At 62.2% G+C, this 21750-nt stretch overlaps 1 protein-coding gene across 3 annotated transcripts in view; it reads right to left on the reverse strand.

Annotated features, from left to right (window-relative positions):
- The window catches only part of ADGRL1 (adhesion G protein-coupled receptor L1), a 46009-nt gene that overhangs the window by 6968 nt on the left and 17291 nt on the right, over window positions 1-21750 (reverse strand). The window contains exons 2-17 of one of the 3 annotated variants that reach the window (XM_053897216.1): window positions 21140-21304; window positions 18003-18216; window positions 14742-14851; window positions 6654-7454; window positions 5535-5849; window positions 4728-4831; window positions 4228-4413; window positions 3877-3915; window positions 3501-3684; window positions 3208-3330; window positions 2443-2657; window positions 1977-2147; window positions 1319-1411; window positions 1003-1223; window positions 719-785; window positions 192-283 (exon numbers count right to left, since the gene is read on the reverse strand). In XM_053897216.1, the coding sequence (XP_053753191.1) occupies window positions 192-283; window positions 719-785; window positions 1003-1223; window positions 1319-1411; window positions 1977-2147; window positions 2443-2657; window positions 3208-3330; window positions 3501-3684; window positions 3877-3915; window positions 4228-4413; window positions 4728-4831; window positions 5535-5849; window positions 6654-7454; window positions 14742-14851; window positions 18003-18216; window positions 21140-21209 (3005 nt within the window). In that variant the 5' untranslated portion in view covers window positions 21210-21304. Of the gene's footprint in view, window positions 1-191; window positions 284-718; window positions 786-1002; window positions 1224-1318; window positions 1529-1976; window positions 2148-2442; window positions 2658-3207; window positions 3331-3500; window positions 3685-3876; window positions 3916-4227; window positions 4414-4727; window positions 4832-5534; window positions 5850-6653; window positions 7455-8613; window positions 8699-14741; window positions 14852-18002; window positions 18217-21139; window positions 21305-21750 lie in introns of those variants that run through there. The other 2 variants (XM_053897214.1, XM_053897217.1) reach the window with 2 other exon arrangements.

Below are 21750 nucleotides of genomic sequence, written 5' to 3' on the forward strand. Positions count from 1 at the left end.
ATGTGTTAAATCACGCGTTTTCCAATACTCATTAAGTAGATATATAACAAGCACAATAAAACACCACATTTGTCTTTAAAATCACATCGTGTGGTACTGAAAGTGAGAGCACCACATTTTAGGAAGCCCTGGGAGAGGCCGGGCCCAGTATGGAGACATCAGGGTCAGGGGTGTGCAGAAGGGTTGCTCACTTAATGTTGTCGAGGCGACTGGAGTCGGGCTTGAGCACAGATGAGCTCCGGATCATCTTGTGCAGGGTCACCATGAGGAACACCAGGTTCACCTGGGGGTGGGACAAGGGGAGGGGCTAGGCTACACGTGGTACTGGCTAGGCTAGGGGTCCCTCCACCTCCCATTGTGAGCTCCTGGCCAAGTCTTCGTCTCAACCCTCCTTCTTCAGGGCTGCCTCTGCCAATGTACCTGTGCTCAGGTGTCTGCTGACTGGTAACAACTGTTAATGTGGCTCCTGCTGCTGGGAGGACAGGGCCCACACCTGACACAGGCAGGGGCTCAAATCACAGTGCCTGGATGGATGGGCCTCGGTGCTGGAGCTTTACGGACCTGCTATGCTCTTGTCCTCTTGGTTGGCTGCTCGGTTTCGATGGTGGTCAAACCAGCCCTCTCAAGGCTCGGGGGGAGTGGGGGGTGCTCAGGGGTCAAGGCTAGCTTGCATGAAGAACGGAGACGTGGTACTGGCGGGTACCACCTTCCTACTTACCACGATAACAAAGGAGACTGGTCCGATGAAGCTCCAGATGAAATAATTGTCCACTCGGAGCCAGCAGCTATAAAGGAAGTGGGGCTGGGGTAGACAAGAGGCGGGAAAGCCCTCCCCCCTCCCCAATCCTAGTCCCCAGGGACTCTGCTGTGGCCTTAGTTCTCAGGAGGAGGGAGGCCAGTGCCCTGAGGGTCCTGGCCTAAGAGGTACTGCTGAGCAGAGAGCCAGGCAGGAGGAAAGACTTGTCGGGGTGGGGGTGGGGGGAAGAGAGGAGGAACACTCACGCCTTCTCGGTGCCATAGCTGCGGTAGTCGATGGCAGCCGCGATGCCCACCACCAGTGCCGGGAAGCAGTAGCCCCCCAAGTAGTAGTACTTGGTACGGGAGTACTCGCTCTCAAACACTTCCACCAGCAGCAGATAGAGGTGCACACCCTCCAGGCACAGCCAGGAGAAGGCGGCCAGGAAGAAGTAGTGCAGCAAGCCAGCGAAGATGGGGCAGGCGATCTGGGGGCAGCGGGGACGGGGACCACAGGTGAGGAGCCACCCGGGACGGCGCCGCCTCTCCTCCCGCCTGCCTCTGTCCCTGAGCCCCAGCCCACCTCATACTGAGTCTTGTCGATCCCCACCAGGAAGAGCAGCTCAGCCAGGAAGAGGTTGATGCACAGGTTCTTGTGGATGGTGTTGCGGTCGGTCTGCAGCCCCCGCAAGAAGCAGAAGGTAGAGATACAGATGGCCAGGCAGACGAGGGAGATCACGATGCCCACCCAGGTGATGACCGACAACAGCAGCTCATTGATGCGGCCCTGGTACTGGGGGATTGGGGGGGGGCGGCACTCAGCACCTGTGGCCTTTATGTAGCCAGGCTCGCTCTGGGCTCAGCCAGGTACTAGTGGCGAGCAAGGCCATAGGTCACGGGCACCACCAGTGCTGCCCATCTGGCCTTCTGCCCCCTGGCCAGCTCGCCGGCCCCCACCCTTCTGCGACTGGCACGCTCACTTCCTCATGCTCTGGAAGGCTTGTGGAGAGATGACGAAGGTGACACCGACTTGCTTCTCCAGAGAAGGGAGAAGGTGGGACCGTGACCAGAAAGAACCGGACATACGGCCTCATGCCCCAGGCAAGACTGCTGGCCCCCCTCCTGCCCACATGCCCACGAAGCTGGCCTTCCCTGCACTGGCCGTGCAGTGCTCTCTCTGCCATGCAAGGCCAGGAGAGCAGGTGGGCCTGCCCAGAGGAGCGGAGCGCCAGCCAGCTTACGATCTCGTGGTGGGCCATCAGCACGGCGAAGTTGGTGAGGTGGCTGCAGGCACACGTGGTGTGGGTCTTGTTGGACTCCACCAGGCGGCAGCCCTGGGTTGACCAGTAGCCCAGCATGGAACGCTCCGAGTAGTTCCAGAAGGAGCAGTTAGCATTGAAGTGGTTCTTGGCCTGTCGGGTGGTGGCGGCCGGGAAGTCAGGTCCAGGGAACCCCGTTCCAGCCCCCACACCCAGCTCCCGGGATGGTGACAAGCGTGAGAAAAGGGGCCGGGGCTCCAGGTGACAGTCTGGGGTCTCCGGGGACAAATGGCCCAAGCTGTTGAGGTGGAGGCCGGGGGACCGGCGTCCCGGAAAGGGATCGTAACTTGTTCTTGGGGTGGGTGAACACAGAGTGGGGAGAATATGCAGGCTGGGGACATGGAAGGTGGTGGGACCCCCACAGAGGGAGGGGGATGCCTCAGCTCACCTCCAGGTGGGCCACGGTGAAGATGACAGGGTCCATGAGAAAGACTCGACTGGACTCCTTGTTGATGGACGCCGCGATGACCTGCGAATTCACCACCAGGGAGGCGCCGCCTGGGCCACCTGTACCTGCTTCACCTGCCAGCTTCACTGTGGCGTTCTCGGTGGACAGGAAGAGACCCAGGTTGTTGTAGAGGATGAAAACGACTTTGACTACACCTGGGGACGATGGGCATGGCAGGGCGAGCCATCAGTCCTCGGCCAGCATCCCCCCCCCCCCCCCCCCAGCCACACCGGCCAGCAGGACCTCCAGAGCAGGACCTCCAGAGCCAGGCTGTGGCCCAGGTGAGGGGGGCTTGGGGAGCCCTTCTGTGTACCGTTGTTCAGTTAGTTGTAAACGGTTCCAAATGACAGGGCAGTGTCCCCAGCCCCACCTCATTTGCTGTGTTACCTTGAGGAAATCCCCGTTCTCTGAGCCTTAGTCTCAAATGGGACAGACCTCCCTGAGCTATGAGAGTAGACTGCTTTCACACAGGAGTGAGCCCGGCAGACTGCAAAGTTCCCGTGCTGTGGGGCTTTGGGGGGGGGAGTGGGGGTGGGAGGGAGGACTCCACGAATCCCCTGAAATATTATGCTAGCTTGAATATAGGACAGTCTTGTGTGTTGTGGGTCCCACCCTTTTCTTGGATTCTTCAAAACCACTAAAATTTAAGAACTGATGTTTTTTGCCAGTGAAGCAGGGATGCCAGCCCAGGGTTCGGGCACTGACCGTTGCGGCTGTTCTGCTTGATGGTATTGGCGGACAGCTGGATGGAGTTCTCGCTTGGGTACTCCTGGGGGAACACCAGCTCCTGCACTTGGCCCTCGGTGTTGAGGACTGTCACCTCCAGGACTGTGGGGACGGGATGGCAGGACAGATGTGGCTGCGGTCTGTCCCCAGTCCAGAGGCCCAGCTATGGCAAGAGGCCCAAGGCCAGGGCATCCCCCATGGTCTCTGGGCTACAGCCCTCACAGTTCAAGATTTGCACCTGAACTTGCCCTGGTCATGACCGCAGCACTCACCCACATTCTGCTTGGCAGCCAGGAAGCGGGCGGGCTCCCTGACATTGTCGGCCAGCAGGAAGGCACCCTCCTCCAGGACATCCAAGAGCATGGTGGCTGTGTGCACCTGCTCCGTAGCATTCATGTCCTTCCAGGATTCCAGAGCCTCTGGCCGCAGCAGGTTGTCCACAGTCTCTACCACAGCCTACACAGGCGAGGGGGTGGCATTGTGATTCCCCCCACGTCCTCCAGTTCCTTGGGCTGGGCTCTGCATCCCTTCTCTCAGCCTCCCTCCCCAGTGCTGCCTGGGGCGTGCCCAGGAGCCATGAGGGCTGTCTCACCAGCTCTCCCTCCCCTGCTGCTCGGCCTTGGCCAGCAGGAGCCCTCTGGGCCTCACCTTGATGTAGTCTTTGCAGGTTCTCTCCCGCTTGTGCATCTGGGAAAAGAGAGAGAGGTGCTGTCATTTCCCTCCTCCCCCCCCACCCCCACGCTGACACGTCTGGGCCCCAGATAGGTTGCTCTTCCGCAGCTGTTACCGACCCAGGGCTGGGCCATGAGCAAGACCTATTCCTAAGGGACCCCCAACCCTAAGGACCGTCCAGGGCAACTCGAGAGGGAGCTCCAACATGCCTAGGACCGGTCCTCTCTGACCACCATGGGTGGCAGTCCAGCTTGGAGGTACCAGGCTGGCTCTTCTTGAACCCTCAGGGCACTGCCCCACCCTGTTGGCCCCCCTGCCACGCCCCACCTTGTTGTAGTTCTTGCCAGCTGACTCGCGCTCAATGGGCCGCAAGGCCTGCAGCTGGGCGTCCAGAATATCCAGCAGCTGCTCCATCAGCTTCACGGAGGAGGACACGTCACCCGCGTAGATGGAGCCTCGGGTGTGACGGGCTAGCTCACTGGCAATGTTGGCCGCGTTCTCCCCACTCTTGATCTGTGTGAGGTGGGAGTAGGGGCCCCCGGCTACCTCAGAGACCATCCTGCTTCCCACATGTTCCCTTTTAACATGCCCAGCCTGCTTGGCCCCTCTCCTCCCTCCCTCGCTCTCTGGCCTCTTTGCCCTCCCCGTCCGTCTCTGTTCCTGCAGTAGGCCAGGGAGGGGACCCCACACAGTCCTGGCTCCCAGACCTGCCGGCCTATTTGTCTCCCCAGTTGCTCTACTGCCCCCAGTGCGCCTCGTGCCCGGCCACCCAGGGCCCAGTGTGCAAGCAAATGTGCCAGTCTGGAAGGGGCAGCTGCTGCTGGTACCTTCTGGGCCACCTGGTTGACCCAGGGGGAGGTGCAGTTGCTGAGGTCAGGGCCCCGGGGGTTCCAGAGCCCCAGGGCTGGTAGACACTGGAAGGAGGCAATTCCTGCAGGGACAGACAGGAACAGAGAAGGGAGCCACAGGGAAGGAGAGGAGAAGGGGCCACAGCAGGGAAAAGAGATAACAGAGGAGAACAAGTAGGTGAAGGAAACACGGAAGACCAGACATGAAGAGGGCCGGACAGTCAAGAGAGACATCACTCTGAGGTGACATAAGCCACCCCTCACTTCTCAGCTCCCCCTCTTGGTTCCTCCTCCTTCCATCTTTGCCCACCAGAAATGGAACTTTCTAGCAAAGTCCATCTTGGAAGCCCTCCCTCTCCCTGAAGCCTCTTCAGACCCTCCCCTTAGACTGCTCCCCTTGGAGGATGGGGCCCTGCCCCCCTGCCCCCCCGCCCCCCCCCCCCCCCCACCACAGGGCACTCGAGCTGCTCTCTGTGCTGCTGCTACTGGCTGCTCCAGGGCCCAAGTCACCTCCTGTGGGCTCCCTTCACGGCCTGCCCGGCACTGCAAGAGGGGACAGGGCAGGGGGACTCACTGAGCTGCTCCTGTGCCCTGAGAGCACAGCTGCAGAGGTCAGGCGTGACCCCTGTCCTCAGAAAGCCCATGCTTGGGTGTGGAACGTGAACAAGGGAGTGTGCCTGGGCCAAGCTGAGTGGCGGACACGTTCCCGACCCCTTCCCCGGCCAGACCAGATTTGGCCACTCCCCAGGCCAGCCACAGTGAGGCGGCCACAGCCTCTGTACTCACCTCGGGTCCCCTTGGGGCAGGGCCTCTCCACCAGCATGCCCTGCTGGGTGGCCGGCCACTGGACCCGCCGCACCTCTCTAGGTTCACAGAAGAGCTCTGGGGACACGTGCAGGTTGGGGGCTGGGGGCCGCCGGGTGCTGGGAGCTGGGGCTGTGGCTGGAGGCAGGTCAGGTCCCAGCTGGTTGATGGCACCCACAGGGTGTGTGGTGAGGGGCACCCGGCGGAGCGGGGTGGTAGCTGCGGGCGAGGCCGTGCTGGTGAGGGGTGTGGGTCGGGCTGTGGTGGTCGTGCTGACAGGTGGGGAAGTGGCTGGGCCTGGAAGCGAAGAGGGTATCCAAGGCAGAGTCACCCCTGTGCCCGGAGTCCTGCCGTGGTGTGCCCAGGCACAGGGTCTCTGGCATTCTAGCATGTTCCCTAAAGTGGGAGGATGTCCTGGTCCCCACTGGGTCTGGGAGATTTCCCCTGGCCTCTCTCTACCCCCAAGACCACCAGAAACATCAAAAGGCAGTAAAAATTCACTTGAGTGTACCCTGAGGTGTGAGAGAGCAACCAGAGAGCACAGGCCAGGAAGAGGATGTCACAACACAGCCACCTGCCATCCCCGTTCCACTCTCCGGCCTCTGTGACCTGGCCGAATCCCGGTGGAGGCCTCAGATCCCCATTTTGCCAATGAGGTTGGATTAGATGGGGCTCCCTGGGGCTGCTCAGAGCTGGCTGAGGGCAGCTGAGAGAGCAAAATGAGACTGCCCAGGGACACTCAGTCCTGGCGGCTTTACTGACCCCAGGCTTTCACCCAAGATTTTGGGCCCAAAGTGCCCAGGCCCCTGGAACGGGACAGGCGGTGGGGGGTGACTTAGTGGTTAGGAGCGCAGAGCCCTGGATATAGACCGGCAGAGAAGTAAGCACGCCCCTACTACCCTCCCAGTGCTTCAGTTTCTGCACCTTACGTAAAAAGGCAGGAACGATCCCCGCCCCATAAACCGTGACGACGAACCGAGAGGCTGAGACCAGCCTCTGTCCCGTGCTATTTGGCTTTGACCTCCCCGCTCTCAGCACGCAGTACACCCCCACCCCACGCCAAGCAACCAAGGAGGCAGAGCCCAGGGCAGCCAAGCCTACCCGCACTGGGGTCGGGCGGCCCGAACTCCAGGCTGTAGCGCACCACAAAATAGTTGTTCCAGACGTAAAGCTGGTTGTCGCGAGGGTTGTAGTCCACGGAGGAGACGAACTGGTAGGGGTTGGGGAAGGCCAGGCTCACGGGCTCCTCGCGGTTGGCGTTGGTGTTGAAGGCGTAGTCCACGCGGTTGCCCGCCGCCTCGCTGTCGTCGTCCACGTACACGGAGCGCAGCACGTACAGGACCCCGCACACCATGAAGGCGTTGGACGCCGAGCGCTTGTCGTAGCCGGTCTCCCACGTGCCCTCGAAACGCAGCGTGTAGGGGTTGAGCTGGCTCACCACCAGGCGCCCGTTGTTGCCCTCGGTGGCGTAAATGACCCACAGCCCGTTCTCGTCCACAGCTAGGTCGATGTCGGTCTTGCCCCCCCAGCGGTAGGGCGAGGTGTCGTGGTAGTTGGCCGTGTTGATGACCGTCTCCCCGCTCTTGATGCGCGTGCGCAGGTCGTACTTGACGATGTTGCGCGTGCGCTCCTTGTTGTAGAAGACGGCGCCGTCGTAGACCACGAAGCCCGTGCCGTCCACGCGGTTGGGCAGCCGGTAGGTGGTGGTGTGGCGCGCGGCCACGTAGTCCTCCCACGAGGCGTACTCGGTCAGCGTGTCCGTGCGGTAGGGGATCCAGGGCATGACGTAGATACGGTCGCCCGCCTGCAGCGGGTCCTTGCACCAGGCGCCAGACTGGTGTTCCGACTCGTGCGTGGAGGTGGGCTCCAACACCTTCTGCAGGGTCCCTGGGCACACGAAGACTGGGCCGGGCGGATGGGAGGGCGGGGAAGACATGGGGAGAGGAGGCGCAGAGGCGAGGGAGGGGGAGAGAGAGAGGCAAGTTGGTCACGCGGCCTGGGGTAGCCAGGCTGTCCCCTCCTGCTGCTGCAGTCACGGTTGCTTGGTAGGGCTGGTGATGGGAAGGGGGTTTCCGGGCTGGGACCCCTGCCCTGCCCAGCTGCCCCTCTCCCTGGAGAGGTCAACCCTGGAGGCCATTAAGAGCAGGGTTAGTGCGTGGGGTGGTGGTACCCCTCTCCTTCCCTGGCTGCTAGAGACCCCACAGGCTGGGGATAAAGGGTTTGGCAAGAGCCCTCCCAGAGTCGTCTTCGTGTGCCTTAAGTGGGGGCGGAAAGATCTCCTCACTGAAGCCACTGGTGGCTTTGAGGCTCCAGGGACTCAGTGCCCTGCTCCTTTACCATTGTCACAGCCCCCTACGGAAGAGCTATGGGTCGAGGGTCCCATCCTTCACCAACCACACCAGGACAGATTTTTTTTTTTTGAACTCTTTCTCCCCTCTCCCCCCAACCCCCCACAAAAATTGCAAGGTAGAGTGATGTTTCCGTACCCACAGTGGGTGTCAGGAGTGCCCCCCTATTCCAGGGTGGAGGAGGCACCCAGGGTTCCCGATGCAGCCTGTATCCCCACCCCCCACCCAGTACCCACGAAATCAGCAGGTGAGGAAGGGTTTTTGGAAAAATCCAGCCCCTCCCTGATGGTGCCCCGCCCTGCCCCCAGCCGGCAAGGTCTCTCATGGGGTTTGCTCAGCAGCAGACACTGACACTGGTGCACAGGGGTGGGGGAGGTTGGGGGACATGGGAAAGGAGGGGGGCTTCCCGGGAGAGTTGGGAGGGGAAAGGAGAGCTGCGTGGAGGGAAGAGAGACAAGGTGGGGGGGCCTCGGCGAGGTCCTGGCTCCAAGGGAGGCACGCTGGAGACCACCTGGGAAGAAAGGGTTAGTGCTGGCGAGGAGAGAGGGGTGAGCAGAGAATTCACTCCAAGGCCCAGGCCCGACTGAGGGTCCCTCGGGGGGGCAGTCCCAGGTCCAGCTCAGAGGGGGCAAGGGAGGGAACCAGGAGCTAGGATAAAGACCCAGCCCGCCCCAGCCGGCCCGCCCCCTCCCCTGCCCCGGACCCCGATTTACCTGCGACCATCCCCGGCTCGGGAGGAGGGACCAAGGCACCGCTGATGTCAGAAAGGTGGGGGGCCCCGCCCCACCCCCCCATTCCCTGAAAAGGAGGAAAACCTCAACTGCATCTCGTTGGCCGCCGCTGGCCTGCCCACCCTTGCCCCGTCACACCCCGGTGCCACCTACTCCTAGCCTCCCCTCACCGACCCAGTAGGGGTCTGGACTCAGGAGTGGGGATGTCCAGACGCCCCTCCCTCCAGGATGGCCGGGCCTCCCTCTCACCTCCCTGCTGGCCGAACCCACACACAGGCCAGGGTGAGGGTTTGCAGTGAATTCTCTGCTCCTGCTTGGCCTGTCACCAAAGCAGCTGGCCCCAGGGGGAACAGGGAGGGCTGGGACCTGGTGCGGGCTTGGGGGGCAGCCCCAGTGGCAAGAGGGTCTTGGACAGGCACCACTCCTCACTCCCCCACGTCCAGCCCCTTCACCAGGCTTGGGTGGGGGGGGGGGGGATGTCCAGCCCTCCCTTCACAGCATCAGGGACGGCTTGGCCCGAGGGTCCCCGGGCACAAAGCAGCCAGGAGCACACCCCGTTTTAGGAGGGGGAGGGGAGCCTGGGACACAGACGTCAGCAGGGACCAGAGGGATCCTGGCTTGTGCCCTAGGGCTCCACCATCTCCTTGTCCCCAGTGCCCTGAGGGGTTGGCCTGCGCCCTGTGTCCCGCACACCTGGCCTCCAGCTTTTTCCTCTGTGCCCAGGTCTCCCCTCTCCCCAAGCCAGGACCCCTGCCAGCTCTGTGGCCCCTGAGCAGATGTGTCTGTGTGTGTGTGGGGGGGGCGGTGGGAGGCCTCAGAGCCTGACCTGGTCAGAAGGGTGTGGAGGAGGAAAACGTGGTTAGAGGTTACCCCGGGGAAGGGGGAGAAGATGAGGAAGGGTCTGCCTGGGGCCTTTGACAGCAAGGACCCCTCCCCAGCACCAAGCTCCCAACACCTCCTCTTCCCTCCCCCCTCCCCCCCACCCCTCCACCCCCCCCTCGAAGAGAAAAGATCCAGGGCTGCAGGGTCCAAACCACCACCGGGCCTGTAAGAAGAGTGTCTCAGGGAGAGAGAGGGAGAGAGTGGCGGGGCAGTGAGGGTCGGGGGCCTGGGCGGGCTGCCCAGGCCTCTCTGAGGTGGGGGAGGGCAGGGGGAGGGGAGCAGCTCGGAGGGACCCCGCCCCACCTTCCTCAAAGGGATGCTCCACAGACCACCGTAATTTCAAGGCAAAAAGCGACCCTGAAAGGATGGCTCGCCCGCGGCCAACCTCAAAGCTGTCATTTCCCCCCAAAATTCAGGGGAGCGCTGGGCCATCTCCAATATCCCACCCACCCTCGAAGTTCTTCGGCGGCAGTGTGCCCCCCCCGTCCCCCCCCCCCCAAAACACCAAAGGCCAGAGAGCTCCACCCCACCTTGGAGTTTTCCCCTTCCCCTGCTGAAGGTTAACCCTGCAAGAAATTACGGTGCTCACGGAAGTCCCCAGACCAGGCCTGTACCTCCCCCAACCCCCCTCTCCCTGGTCCTCTAACCAAAACAGCCCAGAAGAAACCCTGACTGCAGCTTTGCAAGTGTTTCAGAACCAGAGAAAACGTTCACCCACCCCGCGCTCCCCCCACAGCGAGGCCCACCCCCACCCCTTCCCCCCCAATTTGGCAGACTGCCCTCCCAGGGCTGGGGACAGCTGACATCCCTCCCCAGGGCTGGGCCCCCGGCTGGTCAAGGATGGGGGTTGGGGGTGGGGGAAACTGGTGCTCCGTGCTCCAAAACAGCTCTGGGCCTTGGAAACGCCAAACCAGAAGGAACTTATGCCACCAGGAGCCCGAGAGATAGAAGGAATCTGCTCCCCCAAAGGAAAACAAAGGTGTCCCCTCCATCCCGCCTCCCCTGAGCCAGACACGTGTTACAAAAGTTGGGGCAGGAAGAAAAGGAGAGAGACCCGGTGCACTCTGCCCCCAGCTGGGAGCCAGACAAGGGGGTCCCTCCCTCCCCTCCCGCCCTGGATGCTTACACACTTCTCCTGAAGGAGGCAAAATAAGTATGAGAGAAGGCCAGGTCCCCCCTGCAAGGGCTGGGACGAGGGAGGAGGGACAGGGAGAGACAGAAAGAGAGAAAAAGAGGCAGAGAGAGAAAGAGAGAGAGAGAGAGAGACAGAAGGTCCTGCCCGTGCTCAGAGAGGAGCTTCCTCGGGTGTCTGGAGGGTGGAGTCGCCCGTGGCGGCACCAGGGCTGGCCCCACCGGGAGGACACCCGGGGTGGGGGGTGGGGAGAAGAAGGGGCTGAGAGGGGAGGGCGGGTCACATAAGTATGGTACAGGTAAGAACAAAGTGTGAGTTAGGGGTTAGCATTGGTAACAGTGCGTTTACCTTTCTGCTCCACTTCTACTTTAAGCATCGGAAGAGAGAGAGAAAACAAATTGAAAAAAAATGTGCAAGAAAAAAAGAGAAAAAAAAAAGATTAAATTGCTTTCGTTTCTCATCTGGCAACATGCCCCCTTTTCCTTCCTTTCCTCATCCTGGTTCCCCAACCCCGAAACGTAGCATCAGCTCAGCCCCCGCCCCCAAGTCCCTTCCTCTGGGGAGGGTGTCGGGGGAGACAGTCACAGGGAGGGGGAGACACGCGAGGACAGAGACCAAGAGAGACACGGAGGGGCGGGGTGTGTACAAACAGGCAGGTGGACGGAGCCCTCAGATGGGTGGGAGCACCCTCGGTGCAGTGGGGGTTGGGGAGGGGGTAGCTTCAGCTGGAAGGTAGGCTCTGGTTAGGGGAGCACCAGGGGCGAGGGGGTGGGGAAGAGCCACACGGGTCCCCTCACACCCTGCCTGCTGCCCTCCTGCTAGAACCAGGGGCCCAGGGGGAGGGGGTTCAGTGCCTCCAGGGGCCTGGGCGCCCCCAGCTGAGACAGCATGCTGAGCTCCTTCCCTTTCTGTGCTGGCCGTGCTAGAGTCCAGCCGAGCTCCCCCAAGCCCTCGCAACCCAGAAGAAGCCAACACAGAGAGAGAGGGCGGCAGAGTGGAACACAGAGTGACGGAGAGGCAGACAGGCAGAGCCCCTGGGCCTCGGAGAGCCGGGTGGGGGAGACGGAGGCAGAGAAGGAAGAGGCTGGGGTGGGGGAACATCACAGACAGCAGGTGGGGGCACAGACACGCTCCCACGCTCCCCAGCTCCCCCGGGGCAAGCCCGTGGCTCCGTTTGTCTGCCCAGCACCCCCACCCCCGGGGGGCCCGGGAGCCAGGAGCTCCCTGTCTGCTGCCCGGTGGGCGGGCGCACCTAGGGGAGGAAGGGGCACGGTTAGAATGTGCTCAGCTGCAAGGCAAATCCAGCGTTAGTCGGGCCTGTCTGGATGTGTGTGTGTTTGTGTGTGTGTGTGGTGGGGGGGGGAGTCCCACACACCCACTGCCCCCTCCCCACGGTGGGTCCCTACACCCTCCCCTGACTCGCCCGCACCAGCACTGGGGTCACCCCAGCCTCTGAAGCGCAGGGCCAGATGGCTGCCCAGGCTGCTCCCCCTTCAGGCTCTGTGTCCCTGGCCCCTCAGGAACTTCTGGCCGGGGCCTTGCTCCCCTGCCGCCTCTCTAGAGGCACAAGCAGGGAGTCCGCAGGGGAGTGTTTGGCTTCCTTCCCAGCGCCTCATCCAGGGCCTGGCACACAGGAAGTGCTCAGCTTCCTGAGGAACATCGCGGGACGAGTGAGTGCCCGCCTTCCTGTTCTCTGGCCTAGCTACCCTCACCCTTGTTAACTGCAGTCCCCGCCTCTTCTGGAACCAGGAGCTACACCCCCACACCCCTGGGTCCTGCCTGTCGAGGGCACACACGGCCCCACGTGTCCCAGACACATTTCACTGCGCGTCCTGTCTCCCCCGGGGCTCAGGCTAGCCCTCTCCCCCAGGCCGGAGCTGCCCATGCTTGGGCCATCCAGGTCTCCGTGGGTCGTGCCCCCCGGCCCACCCTCGGGGGCCGGGGGGGCGGTCAGCTTCAGGAGGCCCGTAGGCCTCTTTCCTCCCTATGCTGCGTAACTTTTTTCCTGCCTCTTCACCCACGTGGCGTCCACTTGCTTTGGACTCGACTTGGATCAAGGTCTTCTTTTCCTGCCCTTTATCTCACCTACCTCAGGAGGAGTTGTGTTCGTCACTAGTCATTACATTTGGTTTTGACTACCAACGGCAGTAATATTAACCGGTAAAACCCACTACAAGTAGTCACAACACAAGCAATGACTACCAAGCACCTGGTAAGTGACTAAGTGCCAGGAACTGTGCTAGGAACTTCCCAGGTAGTTTTTCAAGAGGCCTGTCTGCGGATGGGGAAGCCGAGGCTCAGTGAAGTGAAACGACACCACTGAGGCCACTGAGCAGCTGGCAGAAGCGGGCACCGTCTCTCTGACACCTATGGCGCGGGGCGCACGAGGCGCTTCACCCACATTCTGTCTGCTGCCGGCCGCGTCCCTGGGAAGGGGCCCCTCCCGCCATCACAGACGAAGGTGCAGGCTAAGCTGGCTCGGAAGGGCACCCGTACCCTTGCTGAGCACATCCTGAACCAGGCTCGGGTCTGGGCGCTGGGGCATGAAGACGAAGCCTCTGCCCTGGGGGAGTTTACACCCGCACCTGCCACACGGAGCCAGCTCTGCGGCCAGCCTCAGGTCAGGCGTTTCACACACACCGTCTCCTGGACTCTCGCCTCCTTTGGCCGCAGCTCAGAGAAGTTAAGTCATGTGCTCAAGTTTCAGAGTCAGAAAATCCAAGAACCAGGCTGAGCCGCAAACCCAGCCTGATTTCCCTGCTGTGCAATGCTCCCAGCCTCCCGCCTTCCTTCCCTGCTGCCCCAGCCACGGGGGTGGATGGGCAGTGTCCCCAGTGCTGTGGGGAGGCTTCAAAGATCAGATGGGCGTCCCCCTCAGGTGGCGGCTGGAGGCCTCCGTTGCTGAAAGGAAAGGGTGAGGAGTAAAAGAAGGTTATGGAAGCACATAGGTGATCCTGTTTCCCCCGGCCTGTACGCCATCACCTGCGAGGAGAAATCAAAGGTTGAGGGGGACGGCTGGGGTGGGAGGGCAGAGGAGGGAGAGTCACAGGGCCTCCTGCTCCCCTGCCCCTGCCCCCCACTCTCTGACACTCTGGTGGCCCTGCCTCCTCCCCCATCTGCCCGGAGGCCCTACCTCCAGGTTGGCTACATGAGGCTGGCAGGGAGAGGAGGGGAATGGATGATGGGGAGAAGGGAAGGGAGAGTGAGGGCAGGAAAGAAGGGCCATGTTAAGAGCAGAGCGCTGAGGAGGAGAGACCCTGTCTTTGTTTGCTCCCTTTGGCCAGAGGCAAGAAAGCCAGGCCCCTGGCTCCCCAGATCACCCTCCTCAGGCTTCCTGGGTGGTGGGGGGCACTCTAGTCCAACATGGCAGCACTTCCCTTGCAGACAGGAAGGGCTACCATGGTAATAGGCAAACTAACCAAGAGATAGTAGCTGAGGAAGATGCCCCTAGTCCTTCGAACCAGATCTGCCGCCAGGCCTCAGACGGTGGTCTGCTTCTCTATGGGTTTGGAGTCCAGCTTCCAGGACTGGGAAGGGGCAGGACTAGGAGTATGTGAGCAGTGAGGGCGACGAGAAAGAGGAGAGGGAGTTGAGAAAGGAAATGGAGTGAGTGAGAGGGAAGAGCAGGCGTGTAAGGGGGGGGTCAGGAAAGGAAGAGATGTGAGAGGAGGAAGGAGGCAGAGGGGCTGGAGGGCAGCAAGGCCCAGGCCCAGGGAAAAGGAGACTGATAAGTGCACCGACCAGAGTTCTGGCCTTGAAGTGTTAAGTGAGCGAGGGGCATGCGCAGGAGCAGGGCTAATGGGCCAGAGTAACGAGAGTTGGGGAAGGTGCCCTGGGGATGGGGACAAAGTCTGTGAGGGTGGGGGTGGGGGTGGGGCAGGTACCGAGTGTGGACAGAGGGGCTGGGAGAAGAAAATGTGTGAGGGAGGGAGCAGGCCCGGCTGTCCCCCAAGTACCTGGTCCCGACTCGGCCCTGTGCGTGTGTGTGTGTGTGTGTGTGTGTGTGTGTGTGTGTGTGTAAGTCAAGGTGTCTCCTCCTCGCTTGCTTCTGGGAGGGGGAAGGGCCCGTGTCCGCACAAGGAACAAGATGACTCACTGTAGGGGACACAGTCGTACTGCACCTCCAGGTACTTGTAGGTCCCAGGACAGGGGTCGGGAAAGGCGTCAGAGCCGGCAACCACCACGCACTGGGTGCGGTTGTTACACCTGAGAGAAGAGACAAGGAGCTGAGATAAGACAGGCCTAGAACTGGGGGGCGGCATCTAGGGCCGGGAGAGGAACGCGCCCCCCCCAGGCTGAGAAGAAACTCTGGCGACCAGGGCCGGCGGCCTTGTGTGGGCATCGTGTCCCGTTTCCTGCCTGCTCTCTCTTTCCCACCACACAGGTTTCCTCTGTTCTCAGCCTCAGGGCTGGGCCAGAGCTGCGCCCCAGAAACCGCTTCCCCGGCTGCCCTTCGCCATTTTCATCCCATCGGAGGGTCACGCCCGCCGTTACATCCTTGGCGTTTTTCCCGAATTGACCGTAAGATGCGAGGCCACACGTGCGGGGACGAGGTGGCGTCTCCGCCAACGTGCTGCTAACGAGACGCTCACGGCGCCCATCTGCGTCCACCTCAGGCCACGTCTTAGGCGTACGTGTCTCGGCCTTTGGACGGCGCCTCTGTGACCACGTGCAGGTAGGACACGGGCAGTCTCTCGGCCTCGTGCGGAAGCCACTCTCAGTTCCCCCAGGGGACTCGGGAGTCCCCACCCACTGCCCGGGAGCCCGGCTAGCACGTGAGGGGACTCCCTAACGACAAAACGAGGTTTCTCCTCTGCTGTCTCTCCAACCAAGGTCATTAACTAACGAATCTGTTCACTCCCACCCACCTCATCCCCCTGGCTCAAAAAACAGAGCGCTGGCCTCGGAAGGTTAAGTAGAAGGTTGCCCAGGACCCGGCAACTGCACCCCTAGCCGTGTTCCCAAAGACCCGGAAGCGGGCGCTCAAACAACTGCTTGGACGCTCACGGCAGGACCGCCGTCGCGAGAGCCAAAGTGGGGGAACAGCCCCACCGTCCGCTGACGGATGAACAGATGAGCCAAATGTGGCCGGTCCGTGCCGTGGAACATTATTTGGCCGTAAAAAAAAAAAAAAAAAAAGAGAGAGAAGGTCTGGGGCGCCACCGTGTGGCTGAACCCCGCAACGCTGTACTGAGCAAAAGAAGTCAGACCCAAGAGGCCACGTCTCAGATTCTCTCTCTACGAAACGTCCGGAGCAGGCAAATCCAGAGAGACAGAAAGCAGGTGGTGTCGAGTGGCTGAGGGCGGGGGGGGGCAGTGACTGGATGGGGTTGCCCTTCGGGGGTATGGAGATGTTCCGGAACTAGACAGGGGTGGTGGCGCACATATTAAATAGCACTGAATTGTCCGCTTTAAGATGATAGACGGCGATACGTGAACGTCACCTCACTGTCCGGAAGAGAAAGGGGCCGGAGACCGCAGGTCCCAGCCTCCCCCTGCAGCTGGCCGTGCCCGGGAGGTGGCAAAGGGCCCACGGTGGCCTTCAAACGGGCTGGGTGCAGGGAGGCACCGAGACAGCGGGAGGCGGGTGGCCTTCTCGCCTCCCGTCTTGTTTAGGCCACTGTACTTGCTCCGGGGGCTGTCAGCCCTAAGCAGTTCGAGGAGCCTCCAGGTTTCAAGAGGGCAGAGCAACGGCCTCTCGCTCCCTGGGCCCCAGTAACCACACCGCGCAGCGTCCCCCCTTTTGGAAGTGAGAACCCGCGGACACCGGAACCAGGCCGGGGAGAACACCGCAGACGCCGCGGCCGGCGCTGAACGAACGAAGTGGGCAGTGAGAAACTTGGAGGCGGGAGGTGGGAGGAAAGGGATCCCCAAGGAGGACGGGGCGCAGCCTAAGCCAAGGTTGACACCATGCAGGGTGTCAGAGAGGGAAGAGGGGGCAGGACCGCTGGAGGGGGTGCACGTTTGAGAGAGAAAAGGTGGGAGGGAGGGAACGAGGTGGCTCCAGCCTGGCCCACCGGTCAGAGCCACCTGCCCGTGCCCATGCCCTGCCCAAAAGTCTCTGGAGGCTCTCAGTGACCCTGCCCCATGACTTATTCTAGAATCTTCTGCCATCATTCAAGAGGCTGCCGAGCTGGCCCCAGCCCTCCTCCCCTTCTTCAGTTCTGTGCTCTGGATCCTGGAGTGAACCTTATGCCCTCTCGGGCATTTAGCAAAACCTCAGTGAATGCCTCTGTATCTGGCTGGGGACAGCAGTGACAGACACAACGCCCTGTCCCCATGGGGCAAAGACAAAACGATCACAATAACAGAGGGAACTATTCTGTTCTACAGAACTGTGGCTAGAGGTCAGGGCTAGAAGATAAAGCAGGGAAGGAGCTAGGAAGTGGGGTGGGGGCAGTGATCTTAGGGTGGTCAAACGGGCCTCACCAAGAGGAGCATTAGGTGAGAAAATCTACGGAGGAGGGGAGGGAGGAGCCGTGCGGGTGTCAGGGAACAGCATTCCCGGCAGGGGGAACAGCCAGTGCCAAGACCCAGAGGAGGCCCGTGGCAGACGATGCCTGATGTATGTCGGGAGCAGGCAGGGCAGCCGGAGCCGAGTGAGCGAGGGGGAGCGTGGAGAGGGTGAGGGCCGGGAGAGGGGCACAAGGCACAGAGCGCAGGGCCTCGTGGGCCTCGGGGAAGACAGGTTTTCACTCTGAGTGAGGTGGGTGCTCACAGGTACCCTCTGGCTGCTGCAGGGCGGGCGGGGGAAACAGACGGTAGCGGGCGAGACAGGGCAACCCCAGGGGGAGCTGTGGCCACGGAAGCAGTGGTCAAGTGTGGGCGTGGTTTGAAGCAGGAGCTGACCAGCTCTAACTGGACTTCTGCAGCAGGTGTGAGAAAGGCTTTGGCGGCTTTGCACACGCAATGCTCTGCCTGGCAGACCTGTCACACTCACACACAGCCTTGCACACTCAAGCACTTGCTTTCTTTTACACTCACGTGTACTTCTGTCATCTGTGTTCAGGCTTCACCTCCTTGGGGAAGCCTGAGTGACCTCTGGGCTCTCCCTCGGAGCCTGTGACACCTTCACCCTGTCCTGCTCTTGTGTTTACACTGCAAGACTGCCCCTTCCCCCCCCCGACTAGTCTCGGGATGGGCTTCTGGAGGCTGGTGGGGAAGACGGGCCGGGTCTTACCGGCTGTTTGCACGGGACCTGGCACCTAGTAGGTGCTCAGGAAACCCGTGCGGAACGCACGGAAGGAAGACTGAAGGCGTGGACAGGGTGCCCTGACCAGGGGGGTGTTTATCCAGGGACCCCAGAGACTGTCCCCACCCCTCCTCCCAGGAGCCCGGTGGGGCCGAGGCCTCTCACCTCTGTGACATGATCTTGAAGGCATCAGGCAGGTAGCACTGCACGTTCTCCATCTGGAAAGGGTCGGCGTCACAGATCTTGTCGTCTGTGCGCCCGTAGTTGGCGTTCTCCACCATGATGACGTCGCTGCCTGGGCACCGCAGCTCGATGGGATAGCCTTCGCACGCCAGCTCCCGGCGCATCAGCCCGAACGGGAGCCCAGCCCGGCTCAGGCCTACGGGGAGGGAAGACCCTGCTGAGGAGGTCCCACCGCCAGCTCAGGCGGCATCTAGGAACCTCAGTTCTTTCATCTGCAAAACGGGCTTCCCAACGTGCCCAGGCGCGTAGTGAGGCCTCTGCCCTCGGCTCCCAGGGAAGTGCCTCCAAGCACCCGGAGTGTCCCGCCCGATGAGTGTCTTTGTTGACCTGGGGGCCTCGGGCCAGGTCAGACAGTCTGCACTGTTTTGGGCTGAGTTGCGTCCTCCTGTCCTCATCCCTCGTACCTCAGGATGTGACCAAGTTTGAAACAGGCCATCAAGTAAAGATGAGCCGAGCCTGTCAAGGTAGGCCCTGCCCCAGTATGACCAGTGTCTTTATAAAGAGGGGAAATGTGGACACAGAGACAGAGGGAAGACAGCCAGCCACGAGCCCAGGAAAGAGCGGGAACAGCGCCTTCCCTCATGGCCCTCGGAAGGAGCCAGCCCCCCTGACAACTTGATCTTGAACTTAAAGCCTCTAGAAACCGCAAGACAATAAACTTCTGCTGTTTCAAGCCACCAAGTCTGCGGTACGTTGTTAGAGCAGGCCTAGCAAAAGAGCACAGTAAGGACGTGATCCAGGGTGGGAGTTTTGGGGTGTCGGTGGACCTCTGGAAGGGCGGGAGACTGAGGCCAGTGCTGCGGGGGGTCCCCCGCATCTACAAGACTGAGCCCCAGTGAAGGCTCTGGACAGCGAGGCTCGGGGAGCGTCCCACATGGGCAGGCCGCACAGCACGTGTGACCACTCCGTGGGGAGGGGGCGAACCGCGAGCCCTGGGCACGGAAACTTCCCGGACGCTGCCCCACACACCGCTTCCCTTGGCGGATTTCCTCTGCATCCGTCGGCTGTAAGAAGCTGTCACCATGAGCACGACAGCATTCTGGAATACGCTTCTAGTGAATCATCATGTCTGAGGGTGGTCTAAGGAACTCCCGAACTTGCAGTTGGAGTCGGAAGTGAGGGAGGTCTTGGGCGCCCCCCTAACCTCGCACCGCCCCCCACAAGCAGGAGAGATGGCGTGGGAGGAAGTGCTCTCCTGTCGGGGAGGACACCGCAGAGCCTGGCTTTGCCACTTCTCCGCTGACGGGCCAGAGCCTCTCACGGCACGGCCTGGGGGTCGGTGGCACCGACATCCTGTGGTGGCCGCTTAAGAAGGCAGATTCTGGCCCCCCACCCCCAGGCCTGCTGTATCAGGATCTCAGGGGTGATACCAGGAGCCTCGGACCTGTGTGCCCACCAGCGGTTCCGACGCGTGCTCAGTTCGGACAGCCACAGCTTTGGCCTCCTCGGGCCTCAGGTTCCGACCTGTAAGATCGGCACTGACAGCCCAGGAATGTACTTCGAGGACTCGGTGCACTAGAGAATGTTCCTGAAGGAAGCACTGAGCGCGGTGCCCTGTGTGGGGAGGGTCAGCTCCCCGTGGGGTCGCACTGTCACACGTCCTTGCCCATCCTGTGCCGTGTGAGGACCCAGGGGCTTTAAATCCCCGGCTGACGGCCTGGCCCAGTAACTGACCACCTCCGTGGCCCCAGATCCTTCTCCGAGGAGCCGCCGCTCCCGCCTCAAGGCGCCGCTGAGGGGCGGCGACAAGGGCAAGCGGTATGTGGCGAGGCGGCGGGTGCTGAGTCCCACCACCGGTGGGATTACCGAAGCAGCCAGACTCTGCGGGACAGAGTGGGCTCCGCGTGGCCGACACCTGCCGGGGCAGCCACCTACTCAGACGCCGGGCTCCGCCAGGCCTCGCCAGGGGCTGGAGGGGAGGCGTGGATGCACGGAGTGACCCACGGGCCCGATGTGGGGACTGTGGCTCGTGGGTCAAGAGAAATACCGGTGCACGAGGGCGGCAGTGCCTTTCAGAGACCTGTCCTTCCAGCGTCGGGTGGGAGGCCCGAGGGGGATGGCAGCTGGGCCCCCGGGGTTTTTTGGGGTGAGTTGAGTCTCACTCGGGGGAAAGTATTACATGTGTTCCTCTAGCACCATCTGCTTTCACAGCTAATTTTAGTCCTTCCCGGGCCCGGGAGGGAGGCCGGGGGTGGAGGCTGGCTCAGATGGGTCTGGGGGTGGGAGCGGCCCCTCCCGGCCCAGCTGGGGCTGTGGGGCAGGACCCGGACGGGCAGAGAACGTGGGCATCAGGGGAGCAGAGGGTGCCAGCTGGCCGGAGCGGTGCCAAGGCCCTGGGGCCTGGCTGAGTAAGGCCCCCTCCACCTTTGTGGCTTTCTGGAGTATTGGGCTCCAGGAGGGGACCCTGGGGCACAGAGTGTGCCAACACTGCTCTCCAGACAGCGCTGAGGGGGCGCCGGCTGGGGGCAGGCCCCCGGGCTAGGGACAAGGCCAGCGGGCCCCCGCTTTCTGCCTCTCCCCTTGCCCTGCCCTTGCCCCGCCTAGGCCTGCCACGGGGACCATAATTGAGTAATTGGTGAAGATGGGCGGGCGGGCTCGGGGCACTAATTGTCGCATGTGCAGGATCCTGGGGCCGGCATAGGGCCGAGCCGGGTAATTAGTTGTTTTTAAATAAACGTCAGCGGGCATGCTTTAATTAAGCCTTCTTCCCAGTGAGGGCCTCCGAGATGTAATCACAGAGAAAGCCACACACGCAAGACAGAGGAGTAGCGGCTCACCAGGAAGGCCCGTCCCGGTCCCAGGAGGCCACAGCCCGCGTCCCAGGTTCGAGGACCCCCGGCTGCCCCGGGCTTCGGGGGTGAGGGGCTGGTCCGGGGAGCCCTCCGTGGTGCCAGGGGGTGCAATTACCAAGTCCTCCTCCGGCTTCGTTCCGCCGAGGTCTGGAGCCAGGTGGGGACTGCGGTGCTTTACCAAGTGGCTGGGAGGTCCTGCACCTTGTCATCTGCCCGCCCAGCTGCGTTCCGGAGGCGTGGCCCCTCCCCAGCCCCAGCGGCACCTACCTTGGGTGGCCGAGGCGACCAGGACGGCGGTGATGCAGAGACTCCACAGCACAGCGGCCAGGCGGGCCATGGCGGCGGCCAGGGGCGGGTCCGGGGCTCTCAGTGTCCTATGCGGGGGGCCTTGCCCCGCATCAGCAGGTGGGCACCACGGCCTGGCCCACCAGCCTGGGGAGAAGAGGGAGAGTGAGGCGGGAGCGAGGCCCCAGCAGAGGCAGGAGGAGGTGCGTTTGGGCTGGTCCCCTCTCCTTGCCGGTGGCTGAGGCCTTCCACCCCAGAGTCCCCAGACGGGCCGGTCAAGGGCCCTCTCTCGAGCCAGCTGTGTCTGACTGAAGCCGCACCCTTGGGCCAGAGGCTGACCGGCCCCCCGGAACCTCTGGCTTACACTGCTAACTCCACTGCCCACCCTCACCCCCACCCCCGGCAGCCAGACCCGCCCATCTGGGCACCTTGAACCAAAGGGAACCTCCTGGACGAACTTCCCGTGGTCTGACAGTGCCCCTCAGGGAGCAGGGGCAGCTCACGGGGGATAAGGACCTTCTGGAAGCTTCTTCTCCATCCCCAACCCCCAACCTTGCCCTCTTGTCTCCCCCACCTAGCTTCCCCACCCGGCA

This window comes from Panthera pardus, unplaced genomic scaffold (assembly GCF_024362965.1).
Source record: "Panthera pardus isolate Hobbes unplaced genomic scaffold, ASM2436296v1 HiC_scaffold_8, whole genome shotgun sequence".
Taxonomy (NCBI): Eukaryota; Metazoa; Chordata; class Mammalia; order Carnivora; family Felidae; genus Panthera; species Panthera pardus.